Raw genomic sequence first — 18,339 nt, forward strand, 5'->3', positions numbered from 1 at the left:
CACTGTTGTGGCAATCTGTTCAAACCACGTGAATCCATGAAAGATCCAATGCCGGGGAAGGAGTATGTTGCTTACCTGTAACCCCTGTTCTCCAGCATTGGTATCTTTCATGGATTCACATGCTTTTAAGATTCCCCGCCAACAGGCTGGGAATACTCGTTAACATTTGATTATAGGTTATAAAATAACTTTTAAGCTCACTTTAGTAGCCCATCTAAGACCTTTTGGGTGTATTGTGCCTCAGCCAATACAACAAGCCCCACCCAGGAGGCCCTCTTCAGATTCTAACCCCAGAGAGACGACAGTTGGCAAAATTTAGCCTTTCTTCCATAGGGGTGGTAGGTGGGCGCATTTGAATCCATGAAAGATACCAATGCTGGAGAATAGAGTTACAGGTAACATCAGCATTTGTAGTGGTTACCATTCATAGTTGGTAATCGTAGCTCCTTTTTAAATTTAATAATGTTGTGCATGTTTAATATGTATTTGGTTTTGCTTTGGGAAACGGTCCTTTTTTTAATTTATGTATTTATTTTTTTGGTGGGGGGACCCAGACTTCTTATTTACTCTCCTAATCATTTTCATTCTACTTGTTCAAATGACAGTATTTTCTTGCCACGATGGTCAAAAAAACACTTGAGTAGCCTTGTAATAACTATAAGTGCTGCCCAACAATTTTGACTGCTCTGAAATACCTTCCCAGATTAGGCCTATAATCTTCCCTCATGATCATTTCAACAAATGTTTTTTTAAAACATTCGTATTGATGGGGTGTTTGTTCCTATCCGCTTGCATGTTTGTTCCCAATTGCACCACATCCTGCGACATTTCGAAGATGGGCAGGGACTAAAATAAAGACTTACTCATGCATGCAGTGCCCCCTGACCAACCCAAGCTCACTCTCCATCCGTGGTACCTTTTACACTTGCATGACCTTCAGAACACCTGCCCCTTTCCACCTTAGTGCCGTTTCTGGGACATGGGTAGGCACTGGTCACACATAGCCCCATGCACCTCAGCTCTCTTCTTTCTCCACAACAGAAATGCCAGCTGCAGTAAATCGCAGGGCTACCACGTAGGAGGAGACAGTGGGGCAAATAAGTGTGCATAATTGGAAAATAACATTTATTTGCACAATAACTCCCTCCACATGCCTAATACATTGAATACCCTTGCCCTCTGCTCTTTGGGTTCTCTTGCTGACAACGTGACAAAGCAATTTTGCATTTTTATTGCATTTAGAAAACAGGCTAACTACCATTTATTTATATATTGGGTATTTATAATGCGCCTATACACAAGGTGTTTCAAGTTGCAACAAGACAAGGGGGGGCAGGTAGGAAGAAAAACAAAAATGGTCCTACTAGGCCTTGTGACATTCGGCTTATGCAAGTGCAGTAACGAGACGTGCGGGGGGCGAGTGAAGGGGGTGACTGCCGGTCAGGGCAGAAGGGCCTGTGGGTTTAGCGAGTGCCAGGGGAGGCCAGGTGGACAGAGCTAGGGGAATGCAAAGAGTACAGGGGTGGAAGGTCCATGTGGTAAGTGCGAGGGATGGAGCTTGAAGGTCTCGAGGGGTGCAGGCCCAGCTAGGCTAGTGCAGTGTGAGGGAGCCCAGGAGGGCAAGTGCAGGTTGGGGCGTTGAGGGGGGGGGGGTTAAAGAATACCAAGTACAGGGGTAGACTGGTCAAGGAGGGCCTGATGCTCTGTAAATATCTGAAAGCACAGGCAGCCAGTCAAATAGGCAGAGGGGACACTTAAGCAGGGGAGAGAGAGGGAAGGAGGAAGATAAAAGGAGGGTCTTGAGAGGGCTGCGGTCCCAGTTGTTAGCAATATGGGGGCAGTGACATACCTTAGCTGGCCAGACAGGACCACCCAGCCCTCTGCCAAGCGACTGGGCCCACTAAAATGTGCACATTGTGATGTTTGCTCCATTTTTTAAAATTCTTGATCAAGTTACCACAGGCTGAACCACCAATCCTCAAAGTTTAGCAACTGCGATCTAATCTCTTCTCTTTACAATGTCTGCTTTTTGGATATGACCTTAAGTGGCAGCAAGTTGGCATGAAGAGCTATTTGAAGAGTACCTTCTCTGTAGCCTATTTGTTGATTCTCCTTAGCATACCAACACAGTGTTTAGATCTCCTTAGCATCCCAACACAGAGTATAGATGAGTATCACTCCGCCACATGATGAAGTTGGTGGAGTGGAGAGCACCGCATCCTACAAGAGCACTTTCTCTGTGCTTGCAATCACCCCCAGTCATAGATAATATACAGAGTGCAGTCCCTGCTATTATAGTAAAGAGAATTCTCTCATCCGTGTTTTCTGGGTTTGCGAGTAGTTGATGCACATGCTAGAACATGATTCCCTTAATTCAGGCGTCTGCAACCTGGAGCTCTCCAGATGCTTTGCACTACAACTCCTGTGATCCCTAGTCTAAATGCACTGTGCTGGTTAGGGTTGATGGCAGTTGAAGCATGAAAGATTTGGTGTGTCATAGGTCGCAGTTCCCTGGCTTACGTCTTCCTGAATGCACCTGCTTACTCCTACACTTGTCCCCTTTCCTCAATATTTGTGGGATATACCGTCCTTTGGGACGGGCCCTGTGCACCTTTGGGCAGTACCCCCCCCCCCAAAACTGTACTTTAAAAAAATAGATGCAGGGCTAGAACGCCCGCCTTCCTGAGCCCTGCCCAGCGCCTCACCAGTCCTTTTCTCCACGTGGTCGGGTTCGGACACTCTTAGCATCTGCAAAGCTACTTTTTGTCCTTCAATTTGTCTTCCTGCTTTGGTTCCACTGTCATTTACTTTTCCTATGCCAGCGCTGACAGGCTTTGCCTTGTGTCTTCTGTGGATATCAATACATGGCGGCAGATCCTCACAACCTTTGCCTCGAGGGTCTGGGTTCAGAACATCGTTGCAATTCGTGCTTCTACTGCGATTTCCCTTTTGGTCCGGGCAACCGAACGAAGACTGATCAGGTGGAGAGGGGTTTTACACTGCATCCCCAGGCCCAATTTATCAGAGAAAAGAGAAATCGGCCAGTAAGTACATTTTTTTTTATTTTTTTCTCCCAGAGTAATCCTTCCGGGTGACTCCTTCCTGGGATCATCCGATTCAGCTTGGAGTCGTCCTGACTCTAGCACCACCAGGGGTACCCCTGAAATCCACTACTCTGGGTCTTAACTGGATGCCAGAGTTCCCTATGAGATCCCCACTTTGGAGGCTAAACATACCAGGTTCATCTCATAGGTTCCCACCAAAAGGACTAGATCTTCGATCAGCAAGGCTCAGGATCCACGTTGTGGGGTTAACAAAACTGGAGTGACATACAAGGTTCCTCCAAAAAGGGGCTAACTCGATATTGCCAACGCTGAAGGAGCCAAACATACAGAGGTTCACCCAAAGGCTTTAATTACTGGCTTAGCTGAGGATCCTTTAAAAAGGGCGAAGTAATCTCTGAAAAGCCCCCAATATAACGGCCAAGATACCCATGTCTTCTGACAAATCTGTGAGCACACTACCTGAGAGCCTTAAAATGGCGGCTCCTCATGTGTCGACTATACTGCCTTTTTGTCTACGCCTTCAGCAAAGACCATATCTGAGGCCAGGCACAGGTCTTTGCCGTCCACCTCTATGGGGAGAGACCCTTTCAGTTCTAGAGTGGAATGGATTCCGCATATGAGACTGCCATTACCACCAACAGTCTCTCTTCCTCCTACCTTGTCACTGTTGCACTACGTCGATCTGTGGTTAGGGGGGAATTGCCATCTGTTAAGGGTGCACATAATAAAATGATTCAGGTAATTCATCGCTGAAAGGGTAATCTGTTCAGATTTCCCTTTCATAAGCTCAATGCCAAAAGCATAGTATGTATCTGGGACCTGTTGCATCAGTATCCCGATTCACAGCGCCTGCTCTACATGTTGCACCAAGTAGGTTTAGAAGTCCCAGATGGCCATTTGACAGTGGCAGTGACAGACCAGACTCTGCCAGGTACAGACTGAATTTAAGATATGCACCCCTGTACCAAACCTCCAACGCTTCCTTATTCATCACTTTGTGAGGGCATTTTACACCCTCTGCCCGAGACAGCCTCACAGCAGGCAGCTGTCCTTGGCATCAAAGGAGCACACCAGGGTGTTGCATCGCTAAAGGCCTTTGTTCCTAGCGAGAAGGGAAAGGGCTGGAGGGCTCTGGTCACTGGAAGGAGACTTCCACCATTTCGGTTCTCTCTGTCTCCCTCGTTCCTGTCGCTTCCACTTCCTCTGGAGCAAAGGACTTTGATGTGACATCAGAAGGACAAAGTCCCACTGTTGAAGAGAAGGTATTGGGCCATAAGAGCAGGCTGGAAGTCCAATCACCTGAATACTTGTGCCTTGAAAAGAAATGGGTCTCCCACCTCTTTATTCTCTCAGATCCTCTTGGATCCCTTAAGGCTGCAGATTTGCTCTGAAGATCTCACTGGACTTTCTTTGGGCAAGTTGTACTTTCCAAAACCCCCAGGCTGTGGTGAAGAAGAACGCCCAAGGCAGAAGGAAGATCTGTCCCCTACCCACGCCCAGGGCACATTGGGAGCGACCTCTGCTGGGGACTAGGATGTATCACTCTGCACCACAATATCCTTGAGATGGAAGAGCAGACTATGAGCGGAACCATCCTGTCCTTGAGTCCCCCTGAGTGGGCCTCATAGCAACTGGAGGGCCAGACCAGCTAAAACTCTGCTTCTGTCGCACTGAACAGATTTTTCTGTGTTCACTGCACCTGGAACAAGAGGGACGAAGCCTGCTCTGGTTGCCGCGCTCCACCACCACCTCGAACATGCTTGCATGTTCAACCTGTTCGACACTGCATCGTGTCCTAATCACCTGCTAGGCCCTAAGCGACTGCTCGATGCCACGACCCGAACGGAATCACTGAAGAGTCACTCGCCGACTCTAGCCAGGGGTTACAACCACAGTTCGATCTAGCTAGCCCTTGAACTGCTGCTTCATCGACTTGCGCAACGAATCACCCAAGATCACCACTTTGATCGTTCCCCGCCTACTTGAACCGCCGGCTGAAGCTGGACTAAGCTTGGCCATCTGCGAAGCGTTCCTGGGACCGTCCAGACCTTCATCCTTGAGAGCCACCGTTCGACCGCTCAAAGCAAGCGCATTCGCCCCTACTCGATGCACGCTTTCCTCCTGGGCGCACACGATCCAACGGGCCCGAAATGAGCTTGATCCACTCACACCATCGTGCGACACTCGGTCTGACTCATTCAACCCACCCAGAACTGAATCCAGGTACTGTTGACTCTGAACTGCCCTTCAGTCCACTTGGGCCCTAGATACTGGTTATGTCACAATGGCTCCTGTTTTCATCATCAATATCCTTTTTGTGGCTAGTGATGTACCTACCACCCCTGGAACTACGCTCAGAGTGCTACCTTCGCCGTTCTGTTGTATCTTCTCTGTTCTTCCTTCGGGGTGGGATTTGTTCAGTGTTTTCGATTGGTTCTATTTGCAGTTGGTGTGTTTATTAAGTTTTATATATTTTTATAGAACCTTCATTGGACATTCCCTTTATTTTGGACAGTGGCACTGTTTCGGGCATTACTGGTTCACCTTCACACCCTTCTTAAGAGCATAGCCCTCCCTTGGCCCATGTTTCCACAAAAGGTGAAGGAGGTATATCTCTTAACTGTCTCTGTTTACCTTTATGATTGAGTTGTGTTGTGAGGGCTGAGCGAGCCATTCTACCCCATCTCATCCGTGTACTCCTGCAGAGCAAAATCCAATTAGTCACGGGGGTAGCCTTGTGCCACTGTAGAATTGGAGAAATATGCTTTTCCCTAAATAAACTGCAAGCCCCAAAATCCTTCAGGGACTGAAAAATAAGAGGGCTGAAGAGGCATACAGGAGTCCAAGTCAGGCAAGCCTAATGGCTCTGGACTAGGTCAAGCAATTGGCCAAAAGGGCCTGTACCTTACACCAAATTAGCCCAGCTGAGGGCCATAAAGGCTGCAGCAAGAAGGAGTAGCAGAAAGAAGCTGGAAAGTCAGCAGTAGCAGAAGAAGCAGCAGAACACAAAGCTTGAAGATCACAAGGGGAAGTGTGACCACAGAAGGGATGCTGGAGAAGAGGAAGGGCAGATTTCACCCGCAGCCTCTGAGTTGGTCCTGTGCTCACAAGCCCTGTTTGGCTATGGCAGCATTGGAAGGGACTTGAAGCAACAGGCAGTCTTTCTAGGTGCACCTAATTTTTTTGAATGCAGAGCTACAGTTGTGCATTCTCCCAAGGCCCGTGTGCAGAAGCAAGCCGAGGGACACTGGAAAGCTCTCCCTTGCTAAGGCCAGATCATAGACGCCCGTGCAGAAGAGGGGTGTGGATCCCAAGAATGCCTGTAGCAGGAGAAGAAATCAAGCTGGGAAACAGCAGCCGCCCGCAGCCGTTGTGATTCGGAGTCAGGAAGGGAGCTTCGTACTCCTGAATAACAGCGATACCTTGCCGGTAACTGTAACCAGCTTTAAATGCACTTGCGCATACATCTAAGCGAGTAGAAATTAATCACAGAAGTGGGAAGTCTTTCTGTGGAGGGAAATGTAGCAAGCACTTATATAACACGCTTGCTTGTAGTGAAAGCCTTTCTTTTCCCTAACATAATAAATACCTTGTTGCTGAGCGTTCGTGTGGCGCATCTTAACCCAGAGAACGGTGCTGTTAGCTTAAATGAAGTAGAATTGACATTCCCAAAGTGTTGGAAGCACCACTTAAGGATAACGCATGTAAGACAATGTTTTCCGATACCTTGGCAGATGAATGCGGAATGTCTCTTCCCTTTGAAGTGGCAGTATATATGTGAAACAAAATTGTGTGCCTAATTCCGTTTCAGTAAGAAGTCCACATCTTGCAATATATTAAAAGCTGAAGCAGAAGTTGTAGATGTAGTTGAAGCTGAAGCCAGAACAAGTATTACCCAAGCCCATAGAGTGACTCTATAAAAGGGAATACCGCTCAATTAAGAACTATACACCAGTGTTCAAGTTGTTGAAGTTATTGTTAGCCAAAAGTTCTCTGAATTGAATGTGAGAAGATCATCCAAAGTTGTAAGAGTGGCACAACAGCTTTGGGGTAACCATTAGAGGAAAGGTGTATGTGAAGCTTTGGAAGGGACCTGGGTACTTGTTAAAATAAGCTGTTTTAAATCTGCATGGCTGAGACTATTTAAAAGGAGAAGTGGTCTAAAAGCTAGAAGCAGATTTTGTGGCAGATGCAAGACCGGCAAAGAGGCTGCTCTTTCTTGCCATACAAGACGGAAGAGTGCTTTTCCAACCTGTAGAGGTAGAGGAGGTCTTGTTGAAGTTCCCTAATATTGAAGTTGCAGATGTAGTAGCAAACATCTCTAAATCAGAGGTTTTAGTAGCGGCAGTAGTGGTCGTCCATGTTCTGGTGAGAAGTAGAAGCTGAAGCCATCTGTGGGCAAGGGAACCTGTTCTCACAGTTGTAAAGTAGAAGGCAGTTGCTGAAAAGATATCAAATCTTTAGCAGAAGCATCCTGACAAACTGTCTCAAAGACGCCACAGAAGTTGAAAGTAGAGAAGTTGATGCAAGTAGAAGTAGTACTTTTGTCTTCAACTTTACCTGTTCTTTCTTGGAAGGAAGTCATCCAGAGAAACTCCATTGGTGCTATTTTTTTTTTTGAGGAACTGTAAAAGGAGGATCTTTTCATCAAGCAGAGACGAGACGGTGGCCACATTTGTGTGAAATTTGTTTCTTCTGAACATTTTCCCGACTTTGGTTAAGACTTTCTATTCTTTGGAGGAAATTGACTTCGGGACATTCCTGGCGGAGCAGGATCTGCCCAGGACCACTAGAAGTCATCCAAGACACTCTGTGTTTGGTAACCTTTTATTTGTTCTTTTCATGTTGCTTTGAATGTTTGTTGTTGTGTGAGGGTTAGTTTTGTGACTGCTACAAGGTTTTCCCATAAACCTTAGAATAGGTAGGGAATCCTCTGGTAGAGTGTTTACTTGGGGTTTATTTTATAATTGTGTGTATAAACTGGCCAATCCTGAGAAAACTAAACCGTTGTGAGCCTCGCGTTACTGACCTCTCAAATACTACAACCTCTTAAAAGGGGTCCCTTTTCCAGTCGTCCCAGCATATGACAATATCCACGGGTTCCTTGCTGCTAGGATGGGTGGCAACGTTGGGTCACCTAGAAATTTTCAACCTATGGTCCCGTTTGGACTGGGAACAACATATCAACCACCTTGAATTGATAGCCATTTTTCTGGCTCTGAAAGCCTTCCATTCAGCATCACCAAAAAAATAGTATGCGTCAGGACAGACCACACTGTCGCAATGTTTTGCATAAGCAAGCAAAGGGGGACCAAGTCAATCCAGCTATCCTTCGATGTGGGAATGGGCAGTGCAGAAAAAATATGGCTTCAAGCTGTGCCATCGAAAAGGACTGAAGGATGATGCGCTGGTCGGGGCTCAAAGGCGGAGGCTTGAGCCATATGCGTGGTGACCCAGTGTAAAAATAAAAACAGACAGTACCTTTTTGGGATTCTACCAAAAAGTGTTCCCATCCCGAAGGATGGAATATCCCACAAGTGTGGAGGAAATGGGACTATGGAGTAGGAGTACGTTAGTCACTATTGGTGAGTAATGTTTTCTAATTTCCAACTCTATGAAAATATACATATCAACGGGAAGTAATACTCAACCAACGAAACCAAGATGGACACCGTCACCCCTGGAATTGTAGGGCTTCTCGGGGAGCACATCAGAGTTGACTACACTTCATGGCTTTTGTTCTCGTGCTTGCAAAGCATATCATGACCTTGCTCCCCGAGTACTTCTTTAGATTGTTCAATCCATCCAACTGAACTCTAAGGCTTGTCTCTCTGATCTAGCTGCCCCTGCGTAAAATGAAGAAAAGCTTTGGGTATGATGCTACACCCAAGTCTTTACTCTTCTAAACCCTTTGTCCACTGTACTCTGCTTGGAATCGGACTACTTGAAGTTCAAAATATCAGTTTGTCTCAGCATTTGGTAAAAATGCTAAAGAACATTTTATTGAACATGCTTGCCATGAATTATATCCTGCTAACTTTCTGTCTAATTGTCTAAAGGTTTGATAACTATACAAAAATCAATCATACTTAAGTAAAAGGTTTACTGTATAGGTATTTGTAGCTGTGGACTGTATTTTTAGTTTTAAATGGACATAACAATACTAGTTGTAAATGTGATTTGGGAGTTGTTTTATAGCTCAGCATCACTTGATGCCCCATACTAAACTCCTGGCAGAAGCCTTTCCTCTTTTCCAAAATAGACCTACTTTGATGTATGCTCCCATGATCTCCATTGTTGTAAATTATTCCATGCAGTGAATGTCTAATTGTAGTCCCTGCATTAACTACTGCACAACATCCCATATTCACTTTGTGCTGGCAAGTCTGCCTTTATGCAACCTCCATTCGTGAGGAATATCATTAGATGTACCATTAAGTTAAATGTGAACATACCCTGCATGTTGATGTGCTGTGAAATTGAGGAGTACCTGAATTGTGTTGTACGTTTTGGGGTGAATTGTACCACTAACTCAAAGTGTTATTGAATTGGAGCCGGAATAATCTGACTGTATTTGAGCCTGCAGTTTGATGAGTTTGAGGAAGTGATATAAATATAGTTCTTTCATTGTTTGATGTTTGAAAGTGAGAGTACTCCTATAGCTGCAGTGAGTGAAAAATATAAGCATGTAGTCCGCTTGAATGTGGTCGATACATATGAAGTAAGGATTAGGTGGAGTGAAGAAATGTTGAAGGGGAATAAAGAGTCGCAATGGTCATACAAGGGGTGGGAGAGACAATCGGCTGTGCTAAAAGCATGAAAGAGAGGCAAAGCATCAATCTGTAAAGGTAAAAATGTTTTTAATATGATCTGTGTCGAGCATAGAAAGTTGGTCTTGCTGCGAAGGATGAACAGTTCTCTGTTAAACTTCCCTTTTTCAAAGTTTTTTTTTTGTTTTTCTTCTTTTGTAGGTCATTAGCGGTTGGGAGTAAATTGGGTTACAAATTCTTCTCTCTTTCATCTGTGGATAAGCTTGAACAAATCTATGAATGCAGTAAGTGACCTTTTCATTAATTTATAAATGTTAACTTCCGATTAGAATGGGGTATGAGATATTGACTATTAAGTTGAAATAGTCTTCCTGTCAATATTTATAAACTTTGGAGTTTATTAAACTGTCTCACAAAACTGGCAATGAAGGAATACATATTTAATCGTTAAAAAGGACAATACATATGCACCTAATCTAGGATTGAACCAAAGGTTTGTTAGGAAAAGCTATTAAGCGGAATTAAGTCATCCTTTGTACAAAGTTGCATTTTGTTTCTGTTATTTGATGCATTAAGAAGCTGTGCTGTTGATGGGTCTTAACTGTTTCACTTTTTTTATAATTGCTATTGATATGTCATGTTGCATCAAAAATAGCCCCATGGGCTCCATTTCTTCTGCAGTAGCCTTATGTCTACCGGATTAATCACTGCAGGTTTCTTAACAACTGATTTGACTTGTGTATACATCTCAAATTTGGTTATTATACTATATACAAAATCTTTCTAAACTTACACTAATTGCATGAACAAATATATATAAATATATCCAGTGGTGTATGATGACGCATATGAAAAATATGTCAAATGTATTGCATTTAAAGAGCAAAATAAATATTTGTTTCAATAATGACAAGAAGACCAACAGTATTGTAAACATTTGGGGATTAAATAATGTTGTAATGTCGATACTGTGTGCGCTCATTGAAGAAGAGTAGGAGTCGCATAATGAATGCTTTTATCAAGAAAGGAGATATATTGGTTACATGTGATATTAATGAATCACAAAACAAAAAAATTAATTTGTAACGAACCAAAAATGTCTATAGAAAATAATGCATTTTTTCGCCCCCTTTTTCTTTTTGTTGTTCTCCATACTTTTCCCCCACCCCCAAAAATACTATTCCCATATATATATAATAACAAAAACATTTTTTTAAGCAGTTTTGGGTTTGTTAAAAATTCCATTCGTTTTCAATTTGACAAAATCACTGTCTATGTATGTGTGTGTGTGTGTGTGTGTGTAATAATCTCATTCATGTGGTTAGTGTAAGTTTTGAAAGACTTTTGTATATAGTAAAGGTAAATAAATACATTTGAGATTATTTGTACACAAGTCAAATTAGTTGTAAGAAACCTGCAGTTATTAATCCCCCTGCGGTAAACGTATGGTTATGGCATTGACATGCACCAGGAACTCTCATCAAAGAAAGCTTCATAGCCCAATCAATCTTTTAAAGCGCATGAAATGTGTGCTATGTCTTCTCAGCACTATGCCCAAACACATGGAGACAGGGCTTCAAACTTGCACAGCGTTTGTATGTTCTCTAGCTTTAAGAACAAGGAAATGGTATGTTTTCTGCGGGCTAATCACACAAGGTCCGTTCGCAGCTTTCAGCATCACATGGTTAGTGGTCAGCTAAAAAGACTCACGAGCAAGACACAAATAAGTTTGAAAGTGAGCATTTTTCACATTTACAGAATTGGGGCCACAGTTTTCAGTGACAAGCACTGGGTAAAAGTTGAAAATATGTCACTGTAGATAACAGAAAGCCTTTTAACATAGCTTGCATGCAGTGCTCCAAATAACATTTGGCGGTGAGAGTATTTTACTCCCTATTTTTTTAAAGTTGCGAGCAAAATTATTTTTTAGGGAGTAAAAATGTAAGTCCAATTTCCAATGGGGGTATTTTATAAGCGGTTCAAATATGTTTGAAGTAGAAAACACTTTTTTTGTAATATTTATTTTCTCCTACATATTCATGCACATTTAAAGATACACGTTTACTTCTTCCGATCAGGCAGTAATGGTTTCTTCCTGTGGTAGTACGTGCACCACTGGTCCAAACATATCCGTGGAGCTGTGTAGGTGAAAACAGGAGGACAATGTTCGACATGTTTGTTTGCTAATTTTTTGGGGAGTATTTTTACTCCCTATTTTAATCTTTTGGAAGTATTTGCCTGGCCGATACACCCCTTATCTGTAGAGCTGCTTGCAGGGGATGATTCTGCAAGGTTATAGATCTCCACCTCAGCAGATATGACAAATCCACACGTGTAGGGCAGGCGTTTTTCTGTTAATAAATCTATGGCCCAGCATGAGACAGGAGGGCACAGATGAGAGGCCAGTAGACTTGCCTTTGCTTTGAAGCAAGCCAGAGTGGCTGGGATGAGGAGAGAAGCACTACCAGACCCATAGCAGCAGATACCTATTGATTATAGTTCCATTCTAAAAAGTGAGTACCAAATGGATTGTCCCGCTGCCATAAAGCATAATGAGAGGCATGTAGCACAGGGTAGCTTAGAGATATGTGGGTCACTTGTTTTTAAACTAAACCTCAATTGTTTCATCATTTGAATATTCAACATTCTCTCTGCTTGCACGATAATCTATTTCATAGGTTTGATGATAGGTTGGGTTATATCTGCTTTTGCTCTAGCTTGTTTGATGAGGTTGAGAACCCTCACACGATAGAGGTTCATATTAAAGGGCATTAACATGATAACACATTTTTCAAGTGTATATTTAACTGCAGCTAGTCAGAACATTGCATCTAAGTGAGTCAAAAACCTTCATTTTCCTGAGGGTGTACATTTAAGTATGTTCATAATATTCTAGTCTAAGCCAGCATATCTTTAAGCGCTGGGACCCTACCTAGGGTGGTTTTAAACATTGACTGATGACCAAGGGTTAATTGTCACAGCCTCGCAAGAGGTGGAGATAAGGGGCTTGTGGTCAAGCCTTGACCACAGGCAATCATATCAGTATTATTTCTGTCAGAGTATTTCTACCACACGGTTATTATCTGAGACTCCTCTTATGTTTCTAATAATGCAATTTCTTTTGACGTACCTAAAAGCCATACTCTCTCGAACACTCCTAAATTGGACTCCCTACAGGAAGAGCACGTTTTTGAGATGTTAAGAACTTCGGCATTCGGGTGAGTTAGAAATGGCAAGTGACATTACTCATGACTGGCTACTAGCATATATACACAAAGCGGGAACAGTGCGACCTTATTACGGTCACTGGTCACCGCACAAGACACATGTACATCAACCCCAGTTTGTAATAAAACTATGCAAACGACACACGTTAAGGACATTTCCCCAAAAATGTTTTAAACCTTGAAATTTTCCATGTGGACTAAGCAGTGTATTGCACCGCACACAATACAATACATGTGTTTTTTCTGACTTGTTGCCGAACTATGCTGTACATAGTTATTTTACAAACAAAACTGCCATGTGTCAACATCTAAAGGAATACCTTATTGCAATGCTGCAAGGTTAATCATTGCAACAACCACATTACAAAATGTCAGAGTTCTTTTTTTTATTTTTTTAAATTTTTTTAAATGTATTTATTTTTTACAACTTGAATCTGGTGTTTTAAATCCACGAAATCCATCTACCGTGTTTAAACCATAGAGTTTCATATCATATTAATATCCTACCTTGCGTCCGCTCCCTTGTATGTTATCAAGCAGTCTGTTCACAGTAAAACCTGTCGTGTGCTTCCCTGTCTCCAACATTCTTTAAAATAAACTTAACTTTTGTGGAATCTGCGATTGTGGACTTCTCTGTGGATTGAGGGATTCGCCTTGTTTCCACTGCTCCAGGGGTGCTACCCAAATGGCGTACTACGATATATAGCTCTCATACACACACACACACACACACACACGGGTAAGCAAAGGTATGAGACAGTGCTAAAACCTCCAGTGTGATTTCTTGTAGGGCAAACTTTGCTCTCGGCTGTAGCCCCAGTCACTGATAGAATTGTACAAAACCTACACAAGAAGCATACACCTATTTCTGAAAGCATGCATTCTAGCTGGAATTTGGTTTAAATCTGGTCTGAATCTCATTTGAAGTATCTGGATTCTCCTGAAATCTTCAAGCTGTGCAGCGATTTTCAGGATTCTGGTTGGTATATTGGTGTTTGTAGACGTGTAACGGCACCACAGGTTTTAATGGGCTGGGTGACAACCACACAATAGTTAAAAAAAAAAAAAAAATAGCCTCTAAATATGTCATCCCTCTAAACTATCAGCAATACCTAAACTGCAAAAAGCCAGCATTTACTTTTGCAGAACTTTGATCATCCTGCAGGCGTAGGCACAGTCTGCAGTCCTAGGCCTGTGTGCTCTTCTCAGACCAGCCAAGGCTGCTATAGGCCTGCTATGCAAGCCTACTTGTGGGAGACTCAAGTGGCCACTGAGTCTCCCACAAGAGGAAGGGCTAGTGGCCATTAAGGGTATGTGTCCCAGGGCACAACATTCTGGACAGAGTGGATACAGGGCATGGCCAGTGGCCCCACAAACCTGCAATGGAGGCAAAATAGCCACTGAGTTTGCCTGCAACCTACGCCCCTTGGCCTGTAAATCTGCACAAGAGGGAGGGGGCGTAAGGGGATTGTTGCTGCCCTGACCTGGACAAAGGCCATTTCCCTTACAAGGAGGGCACTGGCGCTGGCCACAGGCTATGCTCAGTGAGGGTAAGAGGAGCAGGGGATGTGCCAGTTGGGGTCTTGGGGACCCCCAAGAGGCCTGATGTCACCCATTATGTGATTTGTGGGTTTGCCATGACCATGCCAAAGGCCCTGCTGTGGTGTTCAAAATGGTGGGTGCTCAGGGCAGCCCAAGGGCATGGCCAAAGGCCTGACCTAGAACAAAGCCCCCATTGGAACTGGCCGCAAGTATTACAGTGTACATCCTAATTTGTCGGCCACCATTTTATTTAGGACTGGAGCAGCAAAATAGCTGAGGACAAGAAGCAGGGTCCCAAAATGGGTCTCTCTATATAAGATGTGGGGGCCAACAGAAAAAAAACAAGCGCACTGTAAACATTGTTCAAGACTAGATTTTGTTTTCCCCATCACTCTGCATACCAGAGCATAGGAGCAATTTTTTTTGTTTGACATTTTTGTTTTTTTAAAACTGAATTGATTGACTGCTCATGACAACTCTCATCGCGCTGAAGGCCCTGTGACATTTGATCTTCAAATTAGTTTGTACATATGATTTGGGCTTTGTTTTTTTTTTTTGTTCCTCAATTCAAAGTGACATTAACTAGATTGATTTAAGAAGACTGGTGGTTTTACACTGTAACCAAAAGTCACCTTTTAGCCATTATTTTCCATTTGAATTTCAGTGTGTTGCTTTAGGTAAACCTCACCATGGTGTCTCTTCTAACAAGTCCTTTCACTGAATTTGTAGTCGTTTGTAATTGCATGGACCTTTTGTAATTACAGTGCCCCTCGTCTAGGGATGGTATTCAGCCATGTCCCATGCGCCCTTAGTCCCCCTAATTGGTGCTTTTGTTACTCCACCCAAGCAGCAGACAGTGGCTACTGGCCATGGCCTGTGGCCTATTGGCCTTGCAAGGGGGCAGGTCTAGAGGCCACTTTCCTTGCATTATGGTTGCATGAGCGAACAGTAGCATAAGTGACCATTGGTGGGCGCGGCGCAGACCTCAAATTGGGTACGAGACCTAGCTCAGCCTGCGAACACTGCTAGCGGCCCATAGGAAAAACTTATGCCCATTTTATTTTTGGTGTTCTTTGGTTTCTGGGGAAATATTGTATGCGCCCCTAACTGGCCTAGTGTCCGTGGATGGCCCAGATGCCTACCCTATTTCCCTTTATTAAATGTTATGAAAAACGGCAGTCCGTAGGCCCTTCCAAAACTGTGCGCCAAAAATACATGCCTTGTTCCAACCTATAATATTCACTATTTTGACACTATCCAAACTTGTTGCCTTTTACTGTATTTGCAGACTTGGTGCAGGTCCAGAGACACAAACATTGATCTTTCAATTCTTTGACAATAGGGTAAAAGGGTCAGCAGATCCAGGTACCACCAACATTATTTTGTTCAAAAAAATAAGCTGCTGGATGTGTTTGGAGAAAACCACAGAGGTAGCGAGTCAGACCATATAAGGGAACCTTGTAAAGATTTGCGCAAATCTGTCTAGTGGGTTACGCAGATGGTGAGGGACAATCCTTGGCCAATGAGAGATTGTATGGGTAAAGCACGTTTTTGTAGCCCATTGACCTACCATTACAACACTTCACAATAAATTCAGAGTTGAGTCTTTATCCTTTTTGACTGATACAGAATGCCTAGTTCGATACATTGAAGGGAGGGGATTGTTCACCTTCATGTGGAATTCATAGGGAGATGCGCCAGGGTTGTGTTTTGGCTCCCAGTTAATTTATATGCAAACAAAACTACAAACTGTTTTGGAGCAAACCACGTCTGTTGTCCTGTGTTTGGGAACAAGGAGATGCCCATAATTGGCATACAGCAATGATGCTGCGCTGCCCGCACATGCACCAGAAACCCTGCAAAAGTTGTTAATGAGTATGCAGTATTTTTGGCATACAGGAAATTAAAAATAAATGTGAACAAGTCAGTACTGATAATGGGCAAAGCACACCTTTGCTCAAAAGAGGTTTTCGTGAACTAAATTTAATCAGGGAAAGTGAAGCATTTTGACTATCTGGGATTATGATTTTCTGCAAATGTTCGTCACTCAATCCATATTGAGAAGCAAGCTATTAAGATGTACCCGGCCATAGCAGGGATTGTTCTCTCCTCAGTGGTCTTCAGATTGCAACCACTAGCCATGATGATTAAGGTGTACAGCGCAAAGGCACTTGCTATTGGACGTTATGGTGCTGAACTATGGTGGGCCTGAGCGTGCTTCCAAAGTATAGAAAATAGGTTTTGTTGAGCGCTATTGATACTTTGGCAGAGTGCACCCTCCTGCTCAGTACTGGGATACATTCAATATGCATTCTATACAGCTGAGACAATGATCTGGCTTTCACCATGGGCAAACACCAATGCTACTCTATCTAGAAATGTACTTGAAGATATTTTATCACATGCAGGTGGCCTTAAAATCCAATGGATTAGCCATGTAAAACATACTTTTTTTTTTTTTGCTTAGATACATTTTGTTCAATGGTTTGATCCGCCACATATGATAGACCAGTCAAGCAAGAGGGAGATTAATGTTTTAGTTTTAAATTTACTTCAGGTTCAGGGAGGAAAGACTTGCGGAAATCCTTGAGCCCATCTGTTAATTACTTCACTATGGCCTGTGTAGCCTTAGTACGACTATTCCATTTTCTCCTTTTGAACTTTGTGACAGGAAAATGGTTTGGGATCGGGAGGGAGCCCCACATTTGCCCTTTTGCCCAGATGATTAACAATGAAGATTACCCCTGCTAATGGCGCAGGGAGTCTTAATTCTATTAAAGACTAGGAGACAAGCATTATGCTTCAACTTCTTGTAGTCACTCTTCAGCAGTTTCAACCATAAAACATAAGAAAAACTGAAAAGGTGACTTTCCCTTCAACCCTTTTCTGTTTCTTGCTTAAAACTACAAGTCCCACTCTCTCTGTAGTCTTTCTAACAATAGTCCAGCTTATAACCGCTTCCTACTCCTGGACTCCTCCTCTTCTTTTGATGCTCTGAACTACATCCTTCCGTACTTGAACAACAAAGTCCATCCAACGTGATGAACCCTTTCAACTGATGCTCGCTCTTGCTGCGATTCTTGCGGCGTGGCGTCTAACTCTCTCCATGCTTGCTTGCTTGGACATCCTGTCCTCAGTTATTCTTTTGATCCTATCCTAAGGAACATACAAACAACAATATCAGAGTGGAGTCTTTGTACCATCATTCACAATAGCATAAGAACTATACATCTGTACAATACATATGCGGGTGGGAAATTGATGTTTGCCTCCTAGTCTTTAATAGAATCAAGACTCCCTGCGCAATTAGGGGTAATCTTCATTCTATGTCAAGACTGGAGGCGAGCATTATGCTTGTTTAAAGATTCCCTAGAACAGCTGTTGCTACTCCTTCCATTGGTTTAAAATAAAACTCTTTAAACGTACAATCGCTAGCCCAGTCGGCTGCTTGCATGATGTCCTGCAGGGTCACTCCTGCTGTAAGTGCTTTGAGCCATAGCCCCTCTCACCGAATGTGCGCCGTATTCTCGTAGGTTGATGCCTGCTAATTGCATCACTTCGCACACCCATCTGGCTATGGTGGCTGTTTCTGCTGACTGAAATAGTTTCCTGCGCGCTATTAGTAATTGTGTAGTGCCTGCTGTTCTGCACTCTGCTGTTCTGCTCTCGTACTCTTTAATGTATCTCGCGACACACCATTTTGAATTATTAGGGAAATTGAGGTAATGCAGTGAG

The 18,339-nt window shown here is 43.4% G+C and overlaps 1 protein-coding gene across 4 annotated transcripts in view; it reads left to right on the top strand.

The window, feature by feature from the left end:
- WIPI2 (WD repeat domain, phosphoinositide interacting 2) overlaps window positions 1-18,339 on the top strand; it is a 619,932-nt gene that overhangs the window by 37,453 nt on the left and 564,140 nt on the right. For all 4 annotated transcript variants that reach the window (XR_011302182.1, XM_069645520.1, XM_069645521.1 and 1 more), the window contains exon 2: window positions 10,037-10,119. Coding sequence is in view for 3 of the 4 variants with exons in the window: in XM_069645520.1 (XP_069501621.1) it covers window positions 10,037-10,119 (83 nt within the window). In the remaining variant the exon portion in view is untranslated. The remainder of the gene's footprint in view (window positions 1-10,036; window positions 10,120-18,339) is intronic.

Source organism: Ambystoma mexicanum, chromosome 2p, assembly GCF_040938575.1.
Source record: "Ambystoma mexicanum isolate Mex_15411 chromosome 2p, UKY_AmexF1_1, whole genome shotgun sequence".
In the NCBI taxonomy this organism is placed as follows: domain Eukaryota; kingdom Metazoa; phylum Chordata; class Amphibia; order Caudata; family Ambystomatidae; genus Ambystoma; species Ambystoma mexicanum.